The sequence below is a fragment of the Filicampus tigris genome, chromosome 19, assembly GCF_054856515.1.
Source record: "Filicampus tigris isolate MCC_2025a chromosome 19, RoL_Ftig_1.0, whole genome shotgun sequence".
Lineage (NCBI taxonomy): Eukaryota > Metazoa > Chordata > Actinopteri > Syngnathiformes > Syngnathidae > Filicampus > Filicampus tigris.
The window spans coordinates 1009863-1028867 of record NC_141235.1 but is presented as its reverse complement, the minus strand read 5'-3'; the positions used below and the strand labels follow the sequence as shown (position 1 = coordinate 1028867).

Genomic DNA, 19005 nt, shown 5'->3' with positions numbered 1-19005 from the left:
TCACTCATAATATGAAGAAAGTACAACATTTGAAGATAAATCTCCTTCAAGACGAAGGCGGATGTGAGCGAATGAGTAGTGTATTTACCCGGATGTAACCCGGAAGTGGAACTATCCGGCTAGAGGTCATAATATTTTCCAGTTTTCGCACGTGTGTTTAGAAGAAAACAAGAAAACAGGTTCGTCTGTAAATTCTCAAGACAGCAAATGAAGCGCGGATAATATAAAATGGTGTTACGATTCGAACTGTGTTCGTGGTAGTTTGATGCGTGTTTTACTCGTTAAACTAAGCTTGCTATAAAGTTTCGCCAAGCCCACTTCGAAATAGTTTTCTTTAGAACTATACATCACGCCTCTTTTGCGTCCATTTGCTTATTTGTTTGGACAGTCTCGTAGCATAACAAGAAATATCTTTCCCATTCATTAAATAAAATGTGTCACGTCGCACCCTCTCATCTTAAATTGATTGATGAAGTAATTCTACTGATGTTTCAGGTTGAGAACCCGCCATGACGTCATTAGCCTACCAGTTGAAGCGGCTGGCACTTCCTCAGAATGACGCCAATTTACTGTCACGCAAAGAGGTCGCGTCGCTTCTTTTTGACCCCAAAGAGGCGGCTACTCTCGACAGAAACACCTTCTATGCTCTCGGTGAGTCTCTTTCCTCCACCTCCTTCGCTTCTCTATCCATTTTCATCCTGTGTAACCTTTCAAACCTTGCCTTTATGCAGGCTGCACAGGCCTGGAGGAGCTGCTGGGGATCGAACCGGCCCTCCAGGAGTTCCAGGACTCTCTCTTCAACCGGGCATCGCTGACGATGGAGCGCAGCGTCCAGTCCAAAGATGTCAACAAGAAGCTGGACGCCGACATCTCTCTGTTCCTCACCCGCGTCTCCCCGTACTTCCTCCTCAAGCCAGCGCACAAGTGCATCGAGTGGCTGGTGCACCGGTACGCCGTCGCTTATACGTGCAAATACATTTGTTTTGTTTTATTTTATTTTCCTTTTTTTCCCATTTCAACACACTTTTACCACATTTAAAGTTATTAAAACACACTTCAACATGTTAAAACACTTAGTGCTTGTTCACTCTTTTTCTGTCAAGAAACGGGACACTATTTTAAGGTTCCTTCTTTTTTGTGTGTAGCTTCCACATTCATCTGTACAACGTTGAGAGCCTGCTGGCTTGCGCGCTGCCTTATCACAACACCAACACGTTCGTCCGAGTGGTGCAACTTCTCAAGATCAAGGACGCCACACACCGCTGGAATTGGCTGCAGGCTCTGCAGGTCAGAAGTGATGATTTCTCTCGAAGGAAAGTTCACCTTTCAGCTAGTCGGCAGGTTGTTAAAAGTTACTTTCTCTGTGTTTGGTTGTGTAGAAACCAGGCGTGCCGCTGGCCAAAGGGACTCTGGCCACCCACTGCTACTCAGACCTAGGCTTCATGGACTTCATCTGCAACATCGTCACAACGTCCATTCAGGTAGCCACACTTGACACACGTTCGGATGCAAACGGGTGGAAAGTTTCCGGTAAATTTCAAGGGAAATGGGTCAGGATGGGAAATTTGCGCAATTGTTTGAATTGCAAATTTTCATTGGGAATGGAATTGGAATGAAGGTATTATAATGGAAAAGTATCCCTTTAAAGCACAAATACTGTATGATCATTTTGTTTTGTCATAAGTAGATCTGCAACTATTGATTATCTTAATCGATTAATCTGTCAATTATTTTTTTCTATTAATCGATGAATCAGAATAAAAAACATTTTCGAAAAGTTCCATAGTTTCCCCACCAATAGGGCATTATTTCAAATTATTTTGTGGATTTTTTTTCAGGCTTTTTCCGGACACTCCCAAAGTTTCTCCCAGCTGCGAGTGGTCTTCTCTTTCTACGCCTCCACCATCGTCTCGGCTCTGGCCGCCGTTGATAAAGTGTCGGACACCATCATTTCCAAACTGCTACCATACGTGCAGAAGGTACACATTGATAAACATTGATCACTTTTATAATGGTATATATAAAAAAAAAAAAAAGTACTCAACGAGAATACGTTAAATAAATCTCTAGAGTAACTTGGGTATCTTGTACAGTTTATCTTTGCAAAGAGGTCAGACAGTCAATATGGTGATATGCAGCATATCATAAAATGAAATGAATTGAATTCACCCATAAAGATGATGGCATGAGCATTATTGTCTTTATAAAAGGAGAATGTTCGATATTGGATATGATTACATTTTGGCCTGGAACCCACCCCCCTGCCCCCCAGGGTCTGAAGTCGAATTTGGCTGACTACAAGGCGGCCACCTACATGATCGTGTGCCAGATGGCAGTTAAAGTGGTGATGGAGGCGAGTCTGGTCGACACACTGGCGCTGCGCATCAGCAAGTCTGTGCTCAAAGAGCCCGTGTTGGCCAAAGAGGGGCTGGGCTGCCTCATCGTGCTGCTGCAGAGCCAGAAGGAGGGCGCGGCCGGGACCAGGTAGGATGGAGCAACGTGAACATTAATGAGCATGAGGTCACACATTCACAATAGATAGATGCAAGATAGTCCCTGCCTTTAGGCCTGTTGAAGAGAATTGTTTGGCTTCAAGCATTATTTGCAGTGAATCTGTTGTCTTGTCAGCCGAAAAACCACCAACGTCTGGCGTTTGAAAATTCTAGTTTGTGAAGTACAAAGTACAAGTGTTTTTTTTTCTCCCCTTCAATTGTTAGCATCAGGTAATTTATCATTTCATCAAAATTGGTTAGGGTTTGGGTTGTGATGGTTGGTCTAATCCCTGTTATCCAGCCATCCCTGTTGAAAAACACCATTGTAAGTTAAATCCAAAGTGTGTATGTGTTCAGATTCTGCAGCCACGTGTGTTCCTTGCCTACACTGGCATCCACGCTTCAGCTCATGGCCGCCACCCACGACGTGAGCCCTCTGCTGCGCTACCTGCTGCCTCACCTGGTCCACGCCGCCGTCTTCGGCAGCTCAGGTGAAAACGCAACCCGAGCAAAACCTTGAATATAAAACTTTAGCCGTGTCAACATTCCAGTGCTCTTTTTGTGTTTCCGATAGTCGACACGCATGTGTTGGAGTCGCTCCTGCAGTCTGTCCCCCTGACCAAAGGCCTGGATGGACACATGGCTCGGTAAACCTCTTTTGACCCTTTCAGATGTTTCAAATCTGACTCCATCACACCCACCAGTCCGGATTTTGTTGTGAGGGTATCCAGACGTTCCGCAGCACGTTCAATCAAATTCTGTCTGTATCTGTTTGCTGCTCTAGTTGGCTGCTAGATGATTACCTGAGTCAGACGGCGCTCGCCGAGGACAACATCGACACCCTCAACCGGCGACTGCAGCCTCTGGTGCGACTGTTTGAGTCCAAGTGAGTGCAAGTGCTGCCTGATCCCAAACTATATAGATCTAAATGATGGTAGGGACACAAATGTTTTTGTACAAAAAATACAATGTACATAATAAGTAAAAAATAAGAAAAATAAAAAGATGAGAATGGATGGCTGGATGTACAGGTAGATATGTGATAAACACAAAAATGGAAGTTAAGTTTGCTTTTGTTGCACCTCAGATATTTCACGGCTCTGGATGGAGTCCTCTCAGGTCACGTGACAGACGTCAATAACGTGGAGCAGAAACGCCTCTTCCACCATTTCCTCTCTCTGTCCATGAGCAGCGGAAAATTCCAGGTGCGTTGACTAAGGAGACCAGACGGACTAAATGTCGTAAGAGTGTTGACTAAAATGTTGGCTCGGTCAGATTGTGGGCGACTCGGACACGTCGCTGCTGCTCAGCCTGAAGCACCCGCAGCCGTCGCTGCGAGTCTCGGCTCTGGAGCACCTGAGGAGCCTCGTGGCATCCGGCCAGGTGTGACCGGCGTCTTCACAGGCTCTTCCGCTGCCTGGCTTAGTTCTGACTTTTGTGCCTCCCCCGCAGCTTCAGAGTTTGGACCAGGACTTCCTGAAAGACGCCGTCGTGGAGCGCTTGAAAGATGACCAGCTGGAGGTCGTCAGTGCAGCTCTTCAAACCTTGGAGGTTGCTGACATTTCTGATAGTTTCATTACCAACATAAAACAGCAGGCCAGACTTTTTTTTTTTTTTTTTTTTTTGCACCTTGGACCGGTTTCAAATCAAGAAATAGTTTTTTCAGACCGGCATAGAAACTTGAGAAAAAGAACTGAACAATTTTTTATTTGCACTTGTCTCTTCAAAGAGCTGGTCTCAACTTGGGGGTAATCTTTGTTTTCTTTCAAACAACCCCAAAGCCTTGTCCTTTTTTTTTTTTTGCTTGATCTCCATGGTGAAGGTTTCATGGGCTTCAATATTTTTTCACATGACCCGGTGAGCATTTTGACTCGGGTGATCAATAATATCTTTTTTGTTCAGCCTCTCTGTGCGGCCTGCAGCCTGGCGATTTGGGAACCCAGCCGTAGAGGAGGAGCAAGAAACAAATCGATTATCAAAGGATTTTTGTCAAATTAAATGAAATTCTGTGCGGGAATTAAATATTATCAGATGAGAGTATAAAGTTTTATTGTTGTTCTTTTCCAGATGCTGTTTGATGTTTTGGACGCTGAGGTTGTCGTGTCCAATTTGCTGTCTCTGCTGCAAAGAATCGATCAACCCGAGGCCGACAGCTGGTCAGAACTTGGTCTTTTTATTAGTTTGTACTTGTCCAACTTTAATTTCTGTGTCCAAATAAACAAACCGAACAGCCTCCTTTTCAGTTTCTGTGGCGATTGTGTGTGTGTGTTTTTGTTTTTTTTAAATTATTTTTATTTTTATTTTTGTTTTGTTTTTGTTCCCACCAGGCTGCCAGTTTTAACAGAAACGGTGCGTTTACTGACCGATTCCCGGCTGGGAAAGGGCAGCGCCGAGCAGGTGGAGAATATGGTCTGGGGGCTGCTGCCCTTCCTGGTGATCACCACGGCTCGTCCAGACTCTGCCCAGCTCCTCCTCACGCGCCGCGTGGCCCGCTGCGCCGTCCTCGCCCAGCATCCGCTCACCGTGACCTGGGCCGAAGGTCGCGGCCAGAACCTCCGCAGGGTTTTCCTCAACTGCACCTTGAACCTGAAAGTGTTTCGTTTGTCCACGCAGAACTGGACGAAGTGATGAAGCAGAGCTCGAGAGCCAACAAGGTGGGTTTGGCCAACCAGCGTCTGGTCTCCACGCTGAAGAAGAACGTTGCCAACATGGAGCACCTGGCCAAACGCAGCGCCGTAAGTTGCTGTGAATACCTTCTTCTGGAAACTTCACCGCTTCACCACAAGGAGCTTCTCCATTGAGTTTGTGCTTGTAGCAGCAGAACTGACTGTGCTCCTGCTTTGCGCCTCAGCTGGAGAAGTTTGGCGTGTTGGGGGAGCAGCAGCGTGGCTCTGGCGTCAGAGGCTCCACATTCTTCATGGTGATGACCGAGACTCTTCTGCTGGGCCTGGACCAACTGGGCGAAACCGAGCACCTGCTCACCGCCCAGCGGGTCTTCGCCGTTTTGGAAGCTCCGCTGCTGGAAGTCATCAAGGTCGATAACGCCCAGGTGAGCCTTGCTCCAAACAAGCACAGAAACCAAATAAGAATTGCTGCAACTGCTGGCTTTGACCTGACTGGTTGACTTGCACCCACACTCTCTGCTTCGAACACCCACAGGAAGTGGCGCCTTCTGTGGTCCCCGCGTCCTTCAGTGAGGCGCTGTCCTTGTACTTGAGCAAATGTGAGCAGCAGCCTGGCGGGCGGCACGAGCGAGAGTACGGCCAGGTGATGATCGGGCTCCTCCGAGACTTCATCACTTCCCTCAGGTGTTGCGATGACGCTTTTAAAGGTGACCAAAGCTTGAAGTGACATTTTCGTTTTCCTGCGAGCGCAAGCTGACAGTCTTGAGTGCCCTTTTCCTTGCCAGCGGCTGTGTGGTGGAACCCGGAGAAGCTGGACACCAGCACCTGCTGCTACTTGGGGCTCGTCTCGCGCCTTTTCGCCGTCGTCATCAGCGGCGCCGGCGAGGGGCCGACGGCCGGCAGCTTTCGAGAGCTCATGAAGCTCCTTGTCAAGGTTTGATTTCTGCACATTTTACATCAAGTTCTTTAAATAGACTGACATTTTCAGTCCACAGGAAGTGGCAATATGGACACCCCCTGAGGTGGACAAAAATGGGTGGATTTAGATATTAATCAGAATGCTGTTTAGACTAACATATTCTCGTAAAAAAAAAAAAATAATAATAATAAAAATTGGTTGACGTTTAAACAATAATATTTTGAAATATATATGTGAGCTGCAATTTTTTTAGTTTTTCTTTGTAGTATCTGTGACTTTGAATGTGTGTGGCCTGACACGGTGACTGCTATGTGCGTCGGTGTGTGAGAGCGGAAGTGGCTTCATTTATTTATTTATTTTAGCACTGTTAGACATGCTGATTTGGTACATTTAGTTGCTTCCGATTTGTAGTATAGACATTTCACCTTATCGTTTTTTGGGATTGTAAAATAAAACCCAAACTTTGGCGATTCCATGCAGGTTCACCTGAGCGAAGTGGCCGTGCTCTTCAAGTTCCTGTGCGTGCTGTGGGGCTACAGCGACAACCGCGGCGACCAGCTGGGTGTCAAGGTGGGCGCCGTCCTGCAGACTCAGGCGCTGTACGTGGGTGGCGCATTGCTGAGCGCCCAGCCTGCCACCACACTGGCACAGCTTGCTGGAGCCAACTCGCCCGGTAAATGAATTCACACAGTCAAAACAACTCAAACACTTGGCAGTTCAAAAGACGTGGACATTTGACAATATAGTAAATAATGTATCTACTTTTAGTGGTCCCCGCCTTGCTGTGCTGTCTGACGTCTCCCGTCCGAGAGATCCGGAGGGCGTCAATCAGCGCTCTGCAGAGCCTATCAGGCGCAGGCGCCTCTCCCTTCCAGCCAATCGTAGGAAAGCTTCTGAAAACTACAGAGGAAATTGTCGCTGACCCATCGTACTTGAGCACGGTGGGGAACTCGCATTCTTCATGCAGCAACGTATCAATGTCGCACATCCTATATAGACACTTTTACGTTTACGAACAAGTTACGTTGCAGAAGGAAGTCCGTATCTTGAATGGCTTGTCATTTTGCCATTTTCATGTTGTGGCTACATATTCCTTAGCGCCTGTTCTCATTTGCTTGTTTGCTCTCGCCCGGGACGTCTGCACTTTCATTTCACGTGGATGTCAACCTGCAGGCTCTCGGCGGTTTTCATGACGCATGCGAGTCGGCTAAAAGGAAGCCGCCGCTGCAGGCCTCGATAAATCAGCTGCTGCTGAGCATCCAGGCGCCCTGCTGCCCGTCCTATACCGCCGCCTGCCTGCTGAGGGCGCTGAGCCACGTCAATGGGCAGGTGAGTTGAGCTGCGCTATACCTGAGCATCTGCAATGGGTGAATTTGTGAGGCCCACGCTTTAACGGCCGCTCACAGCTCAGCGCGCTCTCCTCAGGCCGTGCTGTCCGCTCTGCTGCCCGTGCTGGATCGGCTGCTCCACCACGACCCCGACATGTCCACCATGCTGCCGGACGAGGGCCGCCTGTTGCAGCTCGTCCTGGGCAAGTACGACGAGGCGGCGGCCCCTCTGCTGGCTGCCGACCGCAACTGTCTGGACTTGTTGGTGAAAGCCATGAAAAACTCCACCGCGGCATTGCCGGGCATCCTCAGCTGCCAGGTCATCGCTTTGGAACAGGTCAGAGTTTTCGAAAATACGTGTCCAGGTTTGGCCGCATGGTGGGCTAGTGGTTAGCACATCTGCCACAGTTCTGAGGTTCAAGGGTGTCCGCCTCTAGCCGGAACTGGCTGCGGTTCATTCACCACCCTGATAAGGACAAGTTGGATGGATGACCTTTCCAGTTTAGGGTTAGAAAGTATCATTGACGTGTTTGAAACTTTGTTGAACTCATCCCACAGATCACAAAGCCGTTCTTTGCCGCCTTGGGAGATGAGAAGGTCCAACAGAAGCTGCTGACGGTCATGTTCGACCTGCTCTTGGACAGCACCAGTCCGATCCTTGCCGACGCTGTCGGCAGCGCCTTTAAAGTGGTGAGCGATCCCTCGCCGTCTTGTCTTTCAAATGTAAAGCTGGCGTCAGGCATCCAAATCCTCCAGATCGTTGGACATTTTGTTTCTCCTTCAGTAATTGCGCTTTGCACAGAACATTCATGCATACGAAATTGTACGTGTTTGTAGGTATCAGACTGTACTGGGTAGTCATAGCTTGTGCGTGGCTGTATTAAAAAGGGGGGGAAATGCGTTGTTAAAGCAGTTTAAAATCACATTTAATCATCGTTGTGACCATTGTCTTGGTTATTACTCTCCTTGTGTGTACAGATCGCAGTGGATGCTCAGCTGGTGGCTAACGAGCTGGCACCACCGGAAAAAGTCAAAGTCGCCGTGACGGTTCAGCAAACCCGCAGGAGCAGAATGATGCACAGGTGGAGTTTATCTTTTGACACAAGTGGAAGCGCTAGAGAAAAGCGCTCGATGGTGGCAGTCACTTGACAACAAGCAGCAGTTTAGAAATTTTTTTTTTGCCTCTTCCAGTCAAACTAAACTTGAAACCAAGAGAATCACATGTGTATTCAAAACATGACTTTGCATTAACATCTGCTAGCTTAATGCTAACACACAAATGGATACGCCATAGATGTGTTAATAAAACTAGCATAGTGGTGGTGTTACAACTCAGTGCAGCAACATATCAATACGGGCAGGCATCTGTTCTTTATCCTCTGTGAAAAATTAATATTAGGGCCACTTACTGAGTCATGTAGAGTAGTTGTGAACATTTTAAAAACACCAGACGGCGCTTCACAGAATTAATAAAGGCGCCTAAGTTGTTTAATTCTTTACATCCTATTTAATTGTGTTATTACAACATGTTTTTATGAAGTGCAATATTCAATTTCTGATTTTTAAAAAAAATCCTAAACATTTTGGGGTCTTTTTGGGAGGGTAGAACAAATTTCAATGGCATTTCCACTGTATTCTCCTCATCTGAGGTAATGAATAACAGCTTTCATCCCTTCCTCAGGAAACCTGACGAGAGCAGTGATATGTCTCCAGAGGGGGGCGCTGTTTCTTGGCGCAGAGTCACTCTGATCCTGGAGCTGCTGCAGCACAAGAAGAAGTTGAAGCGAGCCCAGATGTTGGTGCCGGTTCTGTTCTCGCTGCTGGCCAGGTAACGCCGGAAGACGCAACGAGGAAGCTTTCGCCTTGGTGATGATGCAACTTGATCCCGTTGCTCCGTTTGTTCCTCAGGAGCCTGGAGGCGTCTTCCGGGGAACAGCCCAACATGGAGTACACCAAGCAGCTTCTGCTCGGCTGCCTGCTCAACGTCTGCAACAAAGTAGCACCGGACGGACAACCGACGACGCAAGGTGGGTGTGGCGGCGTGGGCAGTTCTCTGTGCTCATGTGTAACACTCTTTGTTTGATGTGTAGTTGAACTCTAAACTTGCAGCAGTGGCACTCAACAGATGGAAGCTTCTTTTTGATGATTTTTTTTTTCACAATTTAACAAACTGCTGCTTGTTGTGAAGCAAGTTGACTTCACTGCCACCATAGGATCATTTAAAACAAAACAAACCAACGGCTCGTATCTCGAAAAAGTCATTTTCCCTTGTGTCCATCCAGACGTCCTGGATGAAGACAAGTTCAGCGTGGAGCTGGTGGTCCAGTGCATCCGAGCCACGGACGTGCCGCAGACTCACCATCACGCTCTGCTGCTGCTGGGCGCCGTCGCCAACGTCTTCCCTGTGAGTCCTTTGGACTTTTCGCATTGGCGTCTCACATGTGAACAAAACTGACCTGCATTTTGTTTGTGTTGGGCTCCCAGGAGAAGGTTCTGCACAACATCATGCCCATCTTCACCTTCATGGGCGCCAACATCATGCGCCTCGATGACGCCTACAGTTTCAGAGTCATCGACAAGACGGTGCAGATGGTCATCCCGGCTTTGATTCAGGTCGGGCACATCGTGATTGGGTTTGCCCGCAAGGGGCAGGTTGTCATGAGATCCAAAAAGGAAACTTGTTGCGAGCGACGCTTACTCATCGCATGGCTCGAGTTGAACGCCAGGGGTTGTTTTTGTATTTTTCTTTGTTCGCCAGTCACTCCATGAACCGCATCATCGTGTCTCCTGATCATGACTGACACTTTTTACAAACTACGATAGGACAAGCCCGACAAAATTCGCCCCCAATTTCTAGCATTGCACTGCTGACGTTTCCTAGCTCGACGTTTTGCATGTTTGTGCTGATTCTGCTTAATACGCCGTCTCTCTGTCTTTGCCCTTGCAGGCCCGCGGCCAGTCAGACGGCGGCGTGGAGGCAGTGGTGACCAGGATCGTGCACGTCTTTGCCGACGCGTTGCCTCACGTGCCCGAACACCGCCGGCTGCCCATCCTCGCTCAGCTGGTCGCCACGCTGGGCCCGGCCCGCTTCCTCTGGGTCCTGATGCTCCTCTTGTTCAAACTCCACACCACGCAGGCGTCCAACTCAGAGAGCCAGAAGGCAAGGCGTTTAACTCATTCATTCATTTATTCATGCACTATCAGCAAGAGTGTCTCTAGAGAGACAGCTTTTGTCTAACAAGATGTAATGAGCCACAATGTTGTGGCGCCGTTTCTTAGGAAGCGGCTGTGGAGCGAGACGTGGACTTCTGGATCTCTGTGTGTTGCCAGTTCGATGTGGCCGAGCAGCTCACGTCGCTCATCAACATCCTGAACTTCCTCATCAAGCTGCCCGATGACAAAGAGGACGGTGAGTGGATGCGGCCGACGTTTATCACTGGCAACAATGTAACTCGCTCCATGACGGAAGGTCCAATTCAAGTTGTCTCGTGTGTATTCGCCAATTGCCATTCATCAAACGATATAATTATAGCTTTATTTTTCCTGAGCCAAGATTTCACACAAGTAAATTTGTGAGTAAATGGATTAGCCGATATCATCATAATTTCGTGACATTTTTCTGTGGTGGTGTGCTGTTAAATTTTTCCGATGCAAAATATTAGCTTTGGCTGTGTGAAGTTTGGGAAACACTTTGCTGTTGCCGGTTTTGTCTGTAACTTTTGTCTGTAATTTTCCATCTTCAGCGGGCCCGCCGGCCAAGCCTGCCGTCGGCCGGCGAGGAGTCGGCAGGAAGAAGAAGGGGGAAGAGGAGGAGAAGGTGGAGGAGCTGATCTTCAGCGTGGAGGCCCACAGCGGCAAGGAGTTGAGACACTTCAAGTTCCTCTCCGTCTCCTTCATGGCTCAGCTGCTCGGCTCGGCCAGCTTCATCGGGAAGGTCAGGCAGATCTAGAAAGAAAAAAAAAAAGACTTCAGGGTTGTTGTTGTTCCAAGTGGAAGAAGCGCATCATTTCAAAGCATTGTCTTCATCCTACCTTGGTGTGACACCTCAAGCATTTTCCATATTTTTTGTGGCAGGTAGCGGACACTCAGGACGTCGTCGATGGAATCCGCGCAGAGTCTCTCCAGCAGCTGCAGCAGCAGTGAGTTTGCTTCACATCAAATCAAACGAAAATCTCAAAGTGGTTGCTCAACAAGAATCCTTTGTCCAGGCTGCTAGAGGACAACCTGCGTTACATTCAGTGCGTCGCGCGTTGTGTGGAGGAGAACGCCGACAAGCCCATCGCAAAGTTTTGGAGAGTTCTTCTCAATAAGTCCTATGACGTTCTGGATAAGGTGAGTGTTTTCTCTGCTTAAAACTCACCGCGCCCGAACGAGAAAAGTCAGTCCTTACCTTTTAAACAAAATGTCTTTCAACTCGGCGTGAAACTCTGCCCTTGTTTGATGTGTTTTTACCGTCGTTTTCATTTGTTTTCTGTTCAATTTTCATTGACGTACCGAGTTGAGTCAACAACACGTTTGTTCCCTCTCATCCTTGGCCTAGTTGAACGCTTTGTTGCCCACGGACACTTTCATCACGGTGATGAGGGGGCTGATGGGCAACCAGCTGGCATCAGTGAGGCGGAAAGCCATGGAGCTGCTCAACAACAAGCTGCAGCACAAGACGCAGTGGGCAGAGCAACAGGTATCATAGAGAACGAGAAAGAAAATGTACAAAAAGAAACGAGGAGCCATACACTCCCGATAGAATTCAATGGAGCAGATGAACACATACCGACTTAGCATTGACTCACTAGACTGAATCACTACTGCTCTTGTTTAAGGCAATGACAACCGTTGTAAACAGGACTAAAATGTTTGTAACATCCAAATGTCTCCCCGCTGCAGGTCAGCGTCCTCTTAGAGCTCATCGGCGACCTGCTGGCCACCGTGGGCAAAGCGCACGGGAACGGGGCGGAGGAGGCGGCGGCGTCCGAGCAGGCCGTCAACAGGCAGACGGCGCTCTACAGCCTCAAGCTGCTCTGCCGCCTCTTTGGCCCGGCTCATCGGGAGGCCTTCGTCCCCGTCCTGCTGCGCGTGGTGGACATCGTCACGTCGCCGCAGGAAGAGAAGAACGTGATGGCCAGCGCTCTGCTGTGCGTCGCCGAGGTGGTCAGCGCCCTCAAAGCCCTGGCCGTCCCACAGCTGCCAAGGTTTGTCCGAGGCACCGCCGGCCGTGTCCGCTGACGCCAAGTTCTTTTCAAGGGATGTTGCGAAAGGCAGCTCTGTTGGTTGCCAAATGTAGCAGCGAAAGGACAGCGTCTGCATCAATGCATGTGGTCTGCCTGCAGGTTGATGCCGGCCGTGCTGCACGTGCTCACTGACAGGAAGGATCTGCTGACCAATGAGATTTACTTGCTGAGCGCCGTCACCGCCCTGCAGCGCGTGGCCGAGACGCTGGCGCACTTCATCAGCCCCTACCTGCAGGACACCACCTTGCAGGTTGGTCGAATCAGGCCTTCCCAAGCACATATGTAGCAACATGATGACTTCATGTCGCTGCAGTGCGGTGTAGGAAGACTTGGATGTCAGATTTCTTTTCGCGCTTCAAGTATCAGTGGCTGGTATCGGCACCGCTCACGAGTCTCCGATGCATTGAAATGAAGCCCGTGTTGGCCCGATACCGATACCTGGTATTGGTACTCGCCCGTCTCCTTCGCAGCTGACATGAAACATCAAACTTTACAAATGCCTTCCAGGTGTGTTTGCTGACGCGTCTACTGGAGGAATCTTCGTCGTCTTCCTCGTCTTCCTCATCCACAACCAATCAGCTGTCTGTGCGTCTGGCCTCGCTCAGGAGCTCCCTGGCCACCAAGCTTCCCCCCAGGGTCCTCCTGCCCGTCCTGACCAAGTGCTACAGCATCATGGTGCTAGACAAGAAGGTGAGCAAGAACATACAACAAGGAATCGTTCCGCAATGTGTCAGCCCGTCCACCATATTGGATGTGGCGGCTCTGCTCCTGAAAGTAATCAACTTCAGAAAGCGACAACCTGGCTAATGACTCTCATTCATTCATATGTTTGGGAAATCGTTAGGCACCAAGAATAACATAGATCATTTTTAATCTGGTGATTATCAATGTTTACTCCTTTAATGTACTACAATAGAGGATTCTAGTCTCTAGACCAGCTTCTAGTTGCAATAAAGCGTACTTACCCCCAAGAAAACACTTGCTTTGGTGCCATTTTGTGGCATCTTGGCACCAAGGAACTATGTTGAAGTGAGTTGAAGAGCTCCATTAAGACAAAGTAGTGCTTTGCGCGCTGCTTTTGGCATCATGGGACTATGCTGAAGTGTGTTGAGGAGCTTCATTTAGGCTAATGTAGTGCTTTTTCACCACCTCGTAGCATCTATAGGGAATTGTAAACCTTTTTGGGGAGGGGAGGAGTGTCAATCACTTGCAGATTTTCACTATTCGTGGCAGTCTGAAAGCCAAATACAATCAAGTCATTGTTTTTTCTTAAACACGTCATATGGCTTTGAGAGTAAAATGGTTGCTACTTCTCCGAGCGGTAAATCAGCGAGGCATCTTCTCCGCTTGCTCCACTTTGGGCCAAGCCATCTCTGACCAGAGTGCTTCCCCCTCAGGACCAGCTGGGGGCGCTGATGAGCATCCTCAAGGAACACGTGGGCCACATGGAGCGAGAGCAGCTCAACTTCCACCAGTCGGAGCTCACCGGGTTCTTCCTCGCAGCCCTGGACTTCAGAGCCCAGTTCTGCCAGGTGTGTTTGGTGCTCTCGTGTATCCGTCCGTCCGTGGGGTCTTCTGACGTTTTGCTCGGTGCAGGGCGACCTGGCGAGGACAGCTCAGATCGAGGGCAGCGTGATCGACTGTCTGCTGGTCATGGTGATGAAACTGTCCGAAGTTACGTTCAGGCCGCTCTTCTTCAAGGTGACGTTGACCGTGTTGATATTTTGCATCTTTAAGAACTTTGACTTGCATTGATTGGGCTAGCACAGGTGTGGCTAAAGTATGGGCCATGTACAGCCTGTTCCGTTCTCTAATTGGGCCCACCGGTCACGTACCTGAAAATGTATTGATTTACTGTAAATAACGAAGTGCAAATTATTAGTTAAAAAAACACATGTTTGCATTTAACATTTTTCATTGAATGTTAATGGTTAATTCAGTGTATTGAATTTCATTATAAATAACGATCATGAGTTGCTCTTCAAACAAGCTACAGTATTTTACATGCATTATTTTTTCACCTCATTCGAAAAAGCACTGATAAACTGACATTTATACGTTTAAAAAAAAAAAAAAATGATTAAATAGTTGTTAGCTCATCCCTATTACTGACTTTGCAACTAGATATTTTTCTCCCAATCCAACTCTGGCCAGATGAAGTAAAGATGTGCTTTTTTTTCCCCCCCATTTCCTCAGCTGTTTGACTGGAGTAAATCGGGCAGGAAAGAGCGTCTGCTGACATTCTTCCGACTCTCCGACTGCATTGCCGAGCGCCTCAAAGGTCTCTTCGTCATGTTTGCAGGAAACCTGATCAAACCCTTTGCAGACCTCCTTCAGCAGACCAACGTCTCAAAGACGGGTGAAGCTTGCTTCTTTTTTATGATTCATTTACCAGTAGATATTTATGCACTTGTAGGAGTGCAGGTGAATTTCAAATGTTGAATTGTAGCAAAACCAGTGGCCCGACTGCCAGCCACTTATGAAAACTAATTGGCGATCGCCACCGACTCATAAACTCATCAGACTTTGTGTCCGTTGTTCAGATGAGCCGTTGTTCGATTCCGAGCACGGTATCGAGAAGAGCAACCTGCTGCTTTGCTGCGTCCTGGACTGCCTGCACAAAATCTTCTTGTACGACACGCAGCGCTTCCTCAGCAAGGAGCGAGCAGAAGCCCTCTTGGTGCCCCTTGTCGACCAGGTCAGAGCTGCCCTGCAATGGTCATGACCTCCGTTTTCTAAACGGACTCTAATTTCTAGATATTAGAACAAATTCTACAAGGGCTGGGCAAACGATTGTGCGTAAGGGCCACATTTCAATTGTAAATCAGACAGATGGGCCCTTTGTGGACAACATAAAAAAAAATTTAAAAAAAAAAAGGTTTTCACTGTTTGGAGAGTATGGACAATTGCTTTTTTGGATTATAAAACAGTAATTCATGCTCCTTTTTAATTTATAATTTATGTAATTATTCTTCATCAACCAATTATTTGATGAAATGTCAAATACTGTATAAAAGTTGTTTTAGTAATATTTTGTAGTTTGAGTCAGTTGCCAATCACTTTATTTTGATGATAAAATCAATCATTTTCATTCTCAAAAAAGGTTACTCTTACTTTATCTAACCACTTGTCAGTTATACCACTATTTCAGAAAAAAAATTAAGAATACAAATATAATTCAGTTTTTCAAATGTATTTACAACGAATAGATTAACTGTTTACTTAATGAGATAAATTAATAAAAATAAATGTGCTTTTATATGGAAGCGTTTTTACATTGTAGTTAACCAATGATTGAATACATTTTTTGCATGTGTACGGTATGTCCAATTATTTTACTTTCTTCTGAATAAATCAATGGGCAAATTATTTAATGACAGAAATAAAAATGAATGAATTGTAACGAAGCAATTTTAGATTAAAGCAGTCATTTTAAAAAATCTGTGTGTGTGTGTGTGTGTGTGTGTGTGTGTGTGTGTGCGCGCGCCCGTGTCAGCTGGAGAACACACTTGGTGGCGCTGAGGAGTACCAGCAGAGGGTGACCAAACATCTTCTCCCGTGCATGGGTCAGTTTGCCGTGTCACTGGCGGACGACACCCAGTGGAAAAGCCTCAACTATAACATCCTGCTCAAGAGCAGACACGCCGACGCCAAGGTACAGCATCCGAGCTCCTTTAGTGACGGCGGCGCGCCAAGGTCAAAGTGGGAAGTTGACGCCATGTTCCTCCTCCTCCTCTGTCAGGTGCGCTTCTCCTCCCTGCTGATGCTGATGGAGCTGGCGGCCAAGCTGAAGGAGAACTACATGGTGCTGCTTCCCGAGACCATACCCTTCCTGGCTGAACTCATGGAGGGTAAGTACAATCTCCAAATAGTAGCTAAAATGCATGACTAGGGTATATCTGGATTGATACTGAAAAAAGTGGTCATATTAGAGTAGCACGTGAATGGCCATCACTGTCTAGCATCATTCACTCATATTACATAAGCACAATTGCCTATTTCATTCAGTTGTTCAATTGTTTATTCATTATTAGCATACTAGCCCAGATAACATGCTAGCAAATACGGAAGTGACATCACACATAGGCAAACAAACACTTGCACTTTACACAAACAGTAGTCGATAAACACACTTCTCGGTATTGACGCAATCAACGTTGGGGACAAATTGTTACGCTCAATAGACTAAGCGGGCTATTTGTAGCTACATCGAGAGAGAAGCAAAATCAAACTTTGCTTTCACTTTATAGTTGATTTGCGGTCCATCCTGAAATGATTTTTTTCCCCCGAAAGCCAAAGAACTGCAACTTGCGGTGGTGAGTCGTGAGTGTGTGTGAACTCATTCCGTCTGTGTTGCAGATGAGTGTGAGGAGGTGGAGCATCAAGTTCAGAAGGTGGTTCAGGAGATGGAGGACATCCTGGGAGAACCGCTGCAGAGCTACTTCTAACACGCACACAGTTTGAAACGTACCACACGCTATTTTTCCGGTCAATATCGCTATGACGTGCCTTTGTTGTCCTCATCACAGTCACTGTCATCATGAGAATGGAGCAGAAGAATGACATTCTGAGCTTGTATTATAAGTGGACACATATTTGCAGACAGACAAAAGAAAAAACCAAATGACAACTTTTTTGTGGTAAAATGGGCAAGTCTTAAAGGCACTTTTTGGTGATATGACTTTTCTTGTATCAGAAATAAATTGTTGCAAGTGTTACATTGTTATTCTGTTGTTGTGATCCTTTCCCCATCAAACTTTAGTAGGAAACTATGCTCGCGCTTATTAGTGCATTCCAGACTGCAGGTAATCCAGAATTTTTCAACCTTCGCGATACCTACTTCTCCGGCATATTGATGTACTCTGACTTCAACCGCCGTCAAATCAGACCACAAAAAAAATCGTGGCTCCCATCGAGAATTTATACGATGAATTATAGAACGTTTACTATACAGTGGTGCCTTGAGACACGAGGCCCCGACTGAAGAGTTTTTCCAGATGGGACCTGTTGTTTACCTGTTTTTCTTCAGCATCTACTTGTATGCAGAAATGATTGATGGTGGAGCAACGTGTGCAACAGACAAAAGGTTGAAGCATTTACGTGCAGTGAAAGGCCTTTAATTAATGTGTTGGCATGTGCTGGGACACAAAAGGCATGCAATTTTCAGGAGATTCAATAAAAACACCAACTGGAATGTTATCACCTCAGAAGGCAAAAAGGAAAATGTGCGTGGTGGAAAATGAGCAAATTTTGCTCAAAAATCAATATCCGACCGATTGAATACACTGTTGGAAATTCGTTTTCTTTTTCTAACAAGGTTTGATTTATTTGCTGTGGGATGTTTACTTATTTTATTCCAAATTGTCTTCAGGGATAATGGGTGTCTTCTTGTGTTGCCAGTGCAAGCAATGATTAACCCTGGTGACATCACTCGCTGCTGGTGATGTCACATTGTCCTGGGCGGAGAGCGCTCTTGCTTTCTTGCTCTCCCACTCTCGCTCTCCCTCTCCCCCCCCCCTCTCTCTCTCTCTCTCTCTCTCTCTCTCTCTCTGTCTCTCTCTCTCTCTCTGTCTCTCCATCGTCTTGATTTTTCATTCAGCAACATGCAACGTGCCAGGACGTCTCTGCAGCATCTCATCACCTCCACCTCACGTCATCTTCATCGTCATCATTTTCACCATCATCATCGTCATCATCAGGTGGTGCGCTCCGTGGGGATCATCGGAGCGCCTTTCTGCAAAGGACAGGTGAGGTCTGGTGAGCCCGGCTCCTTAATTACGCGCTTGACCAATCAGGAGAGCACATGAAGAAAAGTGCGTGTGTCACGCAGCCCCGGGACGGCGTGCAGCTCGGACCGGACGCGATCCGCGCCGAGGGACTCGTGCATGAGCTTCAGGCGCAAGGTGACGATCCAAAGACTGATCAGATGTTTTACGCACACACGCGCTCAGCGGTCACTTTATTAGGTACACCTGACCTGAGTGATCCAATATTGGTCAAAATATTGGGGACAGTTCTTTCCCGATAGTTGTCAAAAAAAAGTGAGCTAACACCAAAAGTGGATCTCTTGGTTTTCTTTACCTAATGAAGTGGCCACTTGTGTGTGGATCTATTTAACATTGACCCTTCATATTGTATTTATTTACAGTATATAGACGCAGTGTAGAGTCTTTTTTAGTGTTGTATTAGAATATATTCTGTGGTAAAAAACAAGCAAATGTGTGCTAAATCCATTTTTCGCAGTCAGTGAATAATTCAGATGGCTCCAAGATACAACTTGCATTATTTACAAGTTTGTGTTTGAGGCAAATTATGTAACTCTTTAGTTTCCCCCAGTAACCCTGTGATGGGTTAGTTAGAAGCAAAAGTTGTTAGTTGCAAAGCTTGTTTGCAGCAATGTGCACTCACGGATGC

The 19005-nt window shown here is 47.1% G+C and overlaps 2 protein-coding genes across 8 annotated transcripts in view; both read left to right on the top strand.

Moving 5' to 3' along the window:
• The first annotated feature begins 87 nt into the window (after window positions 1-87).
• Window positions 88-17309, top strand: heatr1 (HEAT repeat containing 1). Its single transcript, XM_086015758.1, has 45 exons — window positions 88-179; window positions 496-651; window positions 732-948; window positions 1146-1287; window positions 1380-1481; window positions 1839-1979; window positions 2273-2484; window positions 2850-2983; window positions 3067-3139; window positions 3277-3378; window positions 3580-3697; window positions 3768-3875; window positions 3945-4043; window positions 4560-4648; window positions 4820-5031; window positions 5106-5227; window positions 5344-5541; window positions 5652-5823; window positions 5902-6050; window positions 6516-6708; window positions 6804-6976; window positions 7209-7364; window positions 7461-7700; window positions 7922-8053; window positions 8342-8445; window positions 9045-9191; window positions 9272-9390; window positions 9646-9767; window positions 9848-9976; window positions 10311-10523; window positions 10643-10772; window positions 11107-11297; window positions 11438-11502; window positions 11572-11695; window positions 11904-12044; window positions 12248-12552; window positions 12691-12841; window positions 13099-13281; window positions 13989-14123; window positions 14188-14292; window positions 14788-14950; window positions 15135-15289; window positions 16088-16246; window positions 16334-16442; window positions 16951-17309. Exons 2-45 carry the CDS (start codon window positions 510-512, stop codon window positions 17037-17039), a joined length of 6465 nt encoding a protein of 2154 aa, XP_085871884.1. The 5' UTR covers window positions 88-179; window positions 496-509; the 3' UTR covers window positions 17040-17309.
• Window positions 17310-18124: 815 nt separating this feature from the next.
• The window catches only part of arg1 (arginase 1), an 11946-nt gene continuing 11065 nt past the window's right edge, over window positions 18125-19005 (top strand). For all 7 annotated transcript variants that reach the window (XM_086015787.1, XM_086015785.1, XM_086015782.1 and 4 more), the window contains exons 1-2: window positions 18125-18338; window positions 18422-18494. In XM_086015787.1, the coding sequence (XP_085871913.1) occupies window positions 18195-18338; window positions 18422-18494 (217 nt within the window). In that variant the 5' untranslated portion in view covers window positions 18125-18194. The remainder of the gene's footprint in view (window positions 18339-18421; window positions 18495-19005) is intronic.

What these genes read in the sequence shown, in the direction of transcription:
- heatr1 (XM_086015758.1), top strand. Translation starts at nt 510, where the DNA reads ATGACGTCATTAGCCTACCAGTTGAAGCGGCTGGCACTTCCTCAGAAT. An exon ending in CCGTCGCCAACGTCTTCCCT is followed by an intron (nt 9,768 to 9,847) that starts GTGAGTCCTTTG and finishes TTGGGCTCCCAG; the next exon opens with GAGAAGGTTCTGCACAACAT. An exon ending in CTCCAGCAGCTGCAGCAGCA is followed by an intron (nt 11,503 to 11,571) that starts GTGAGTTTGCTT and finishes TCCTTTGTCCAG; the next exon opens with GCTGCTAGAGGACAACCTGC.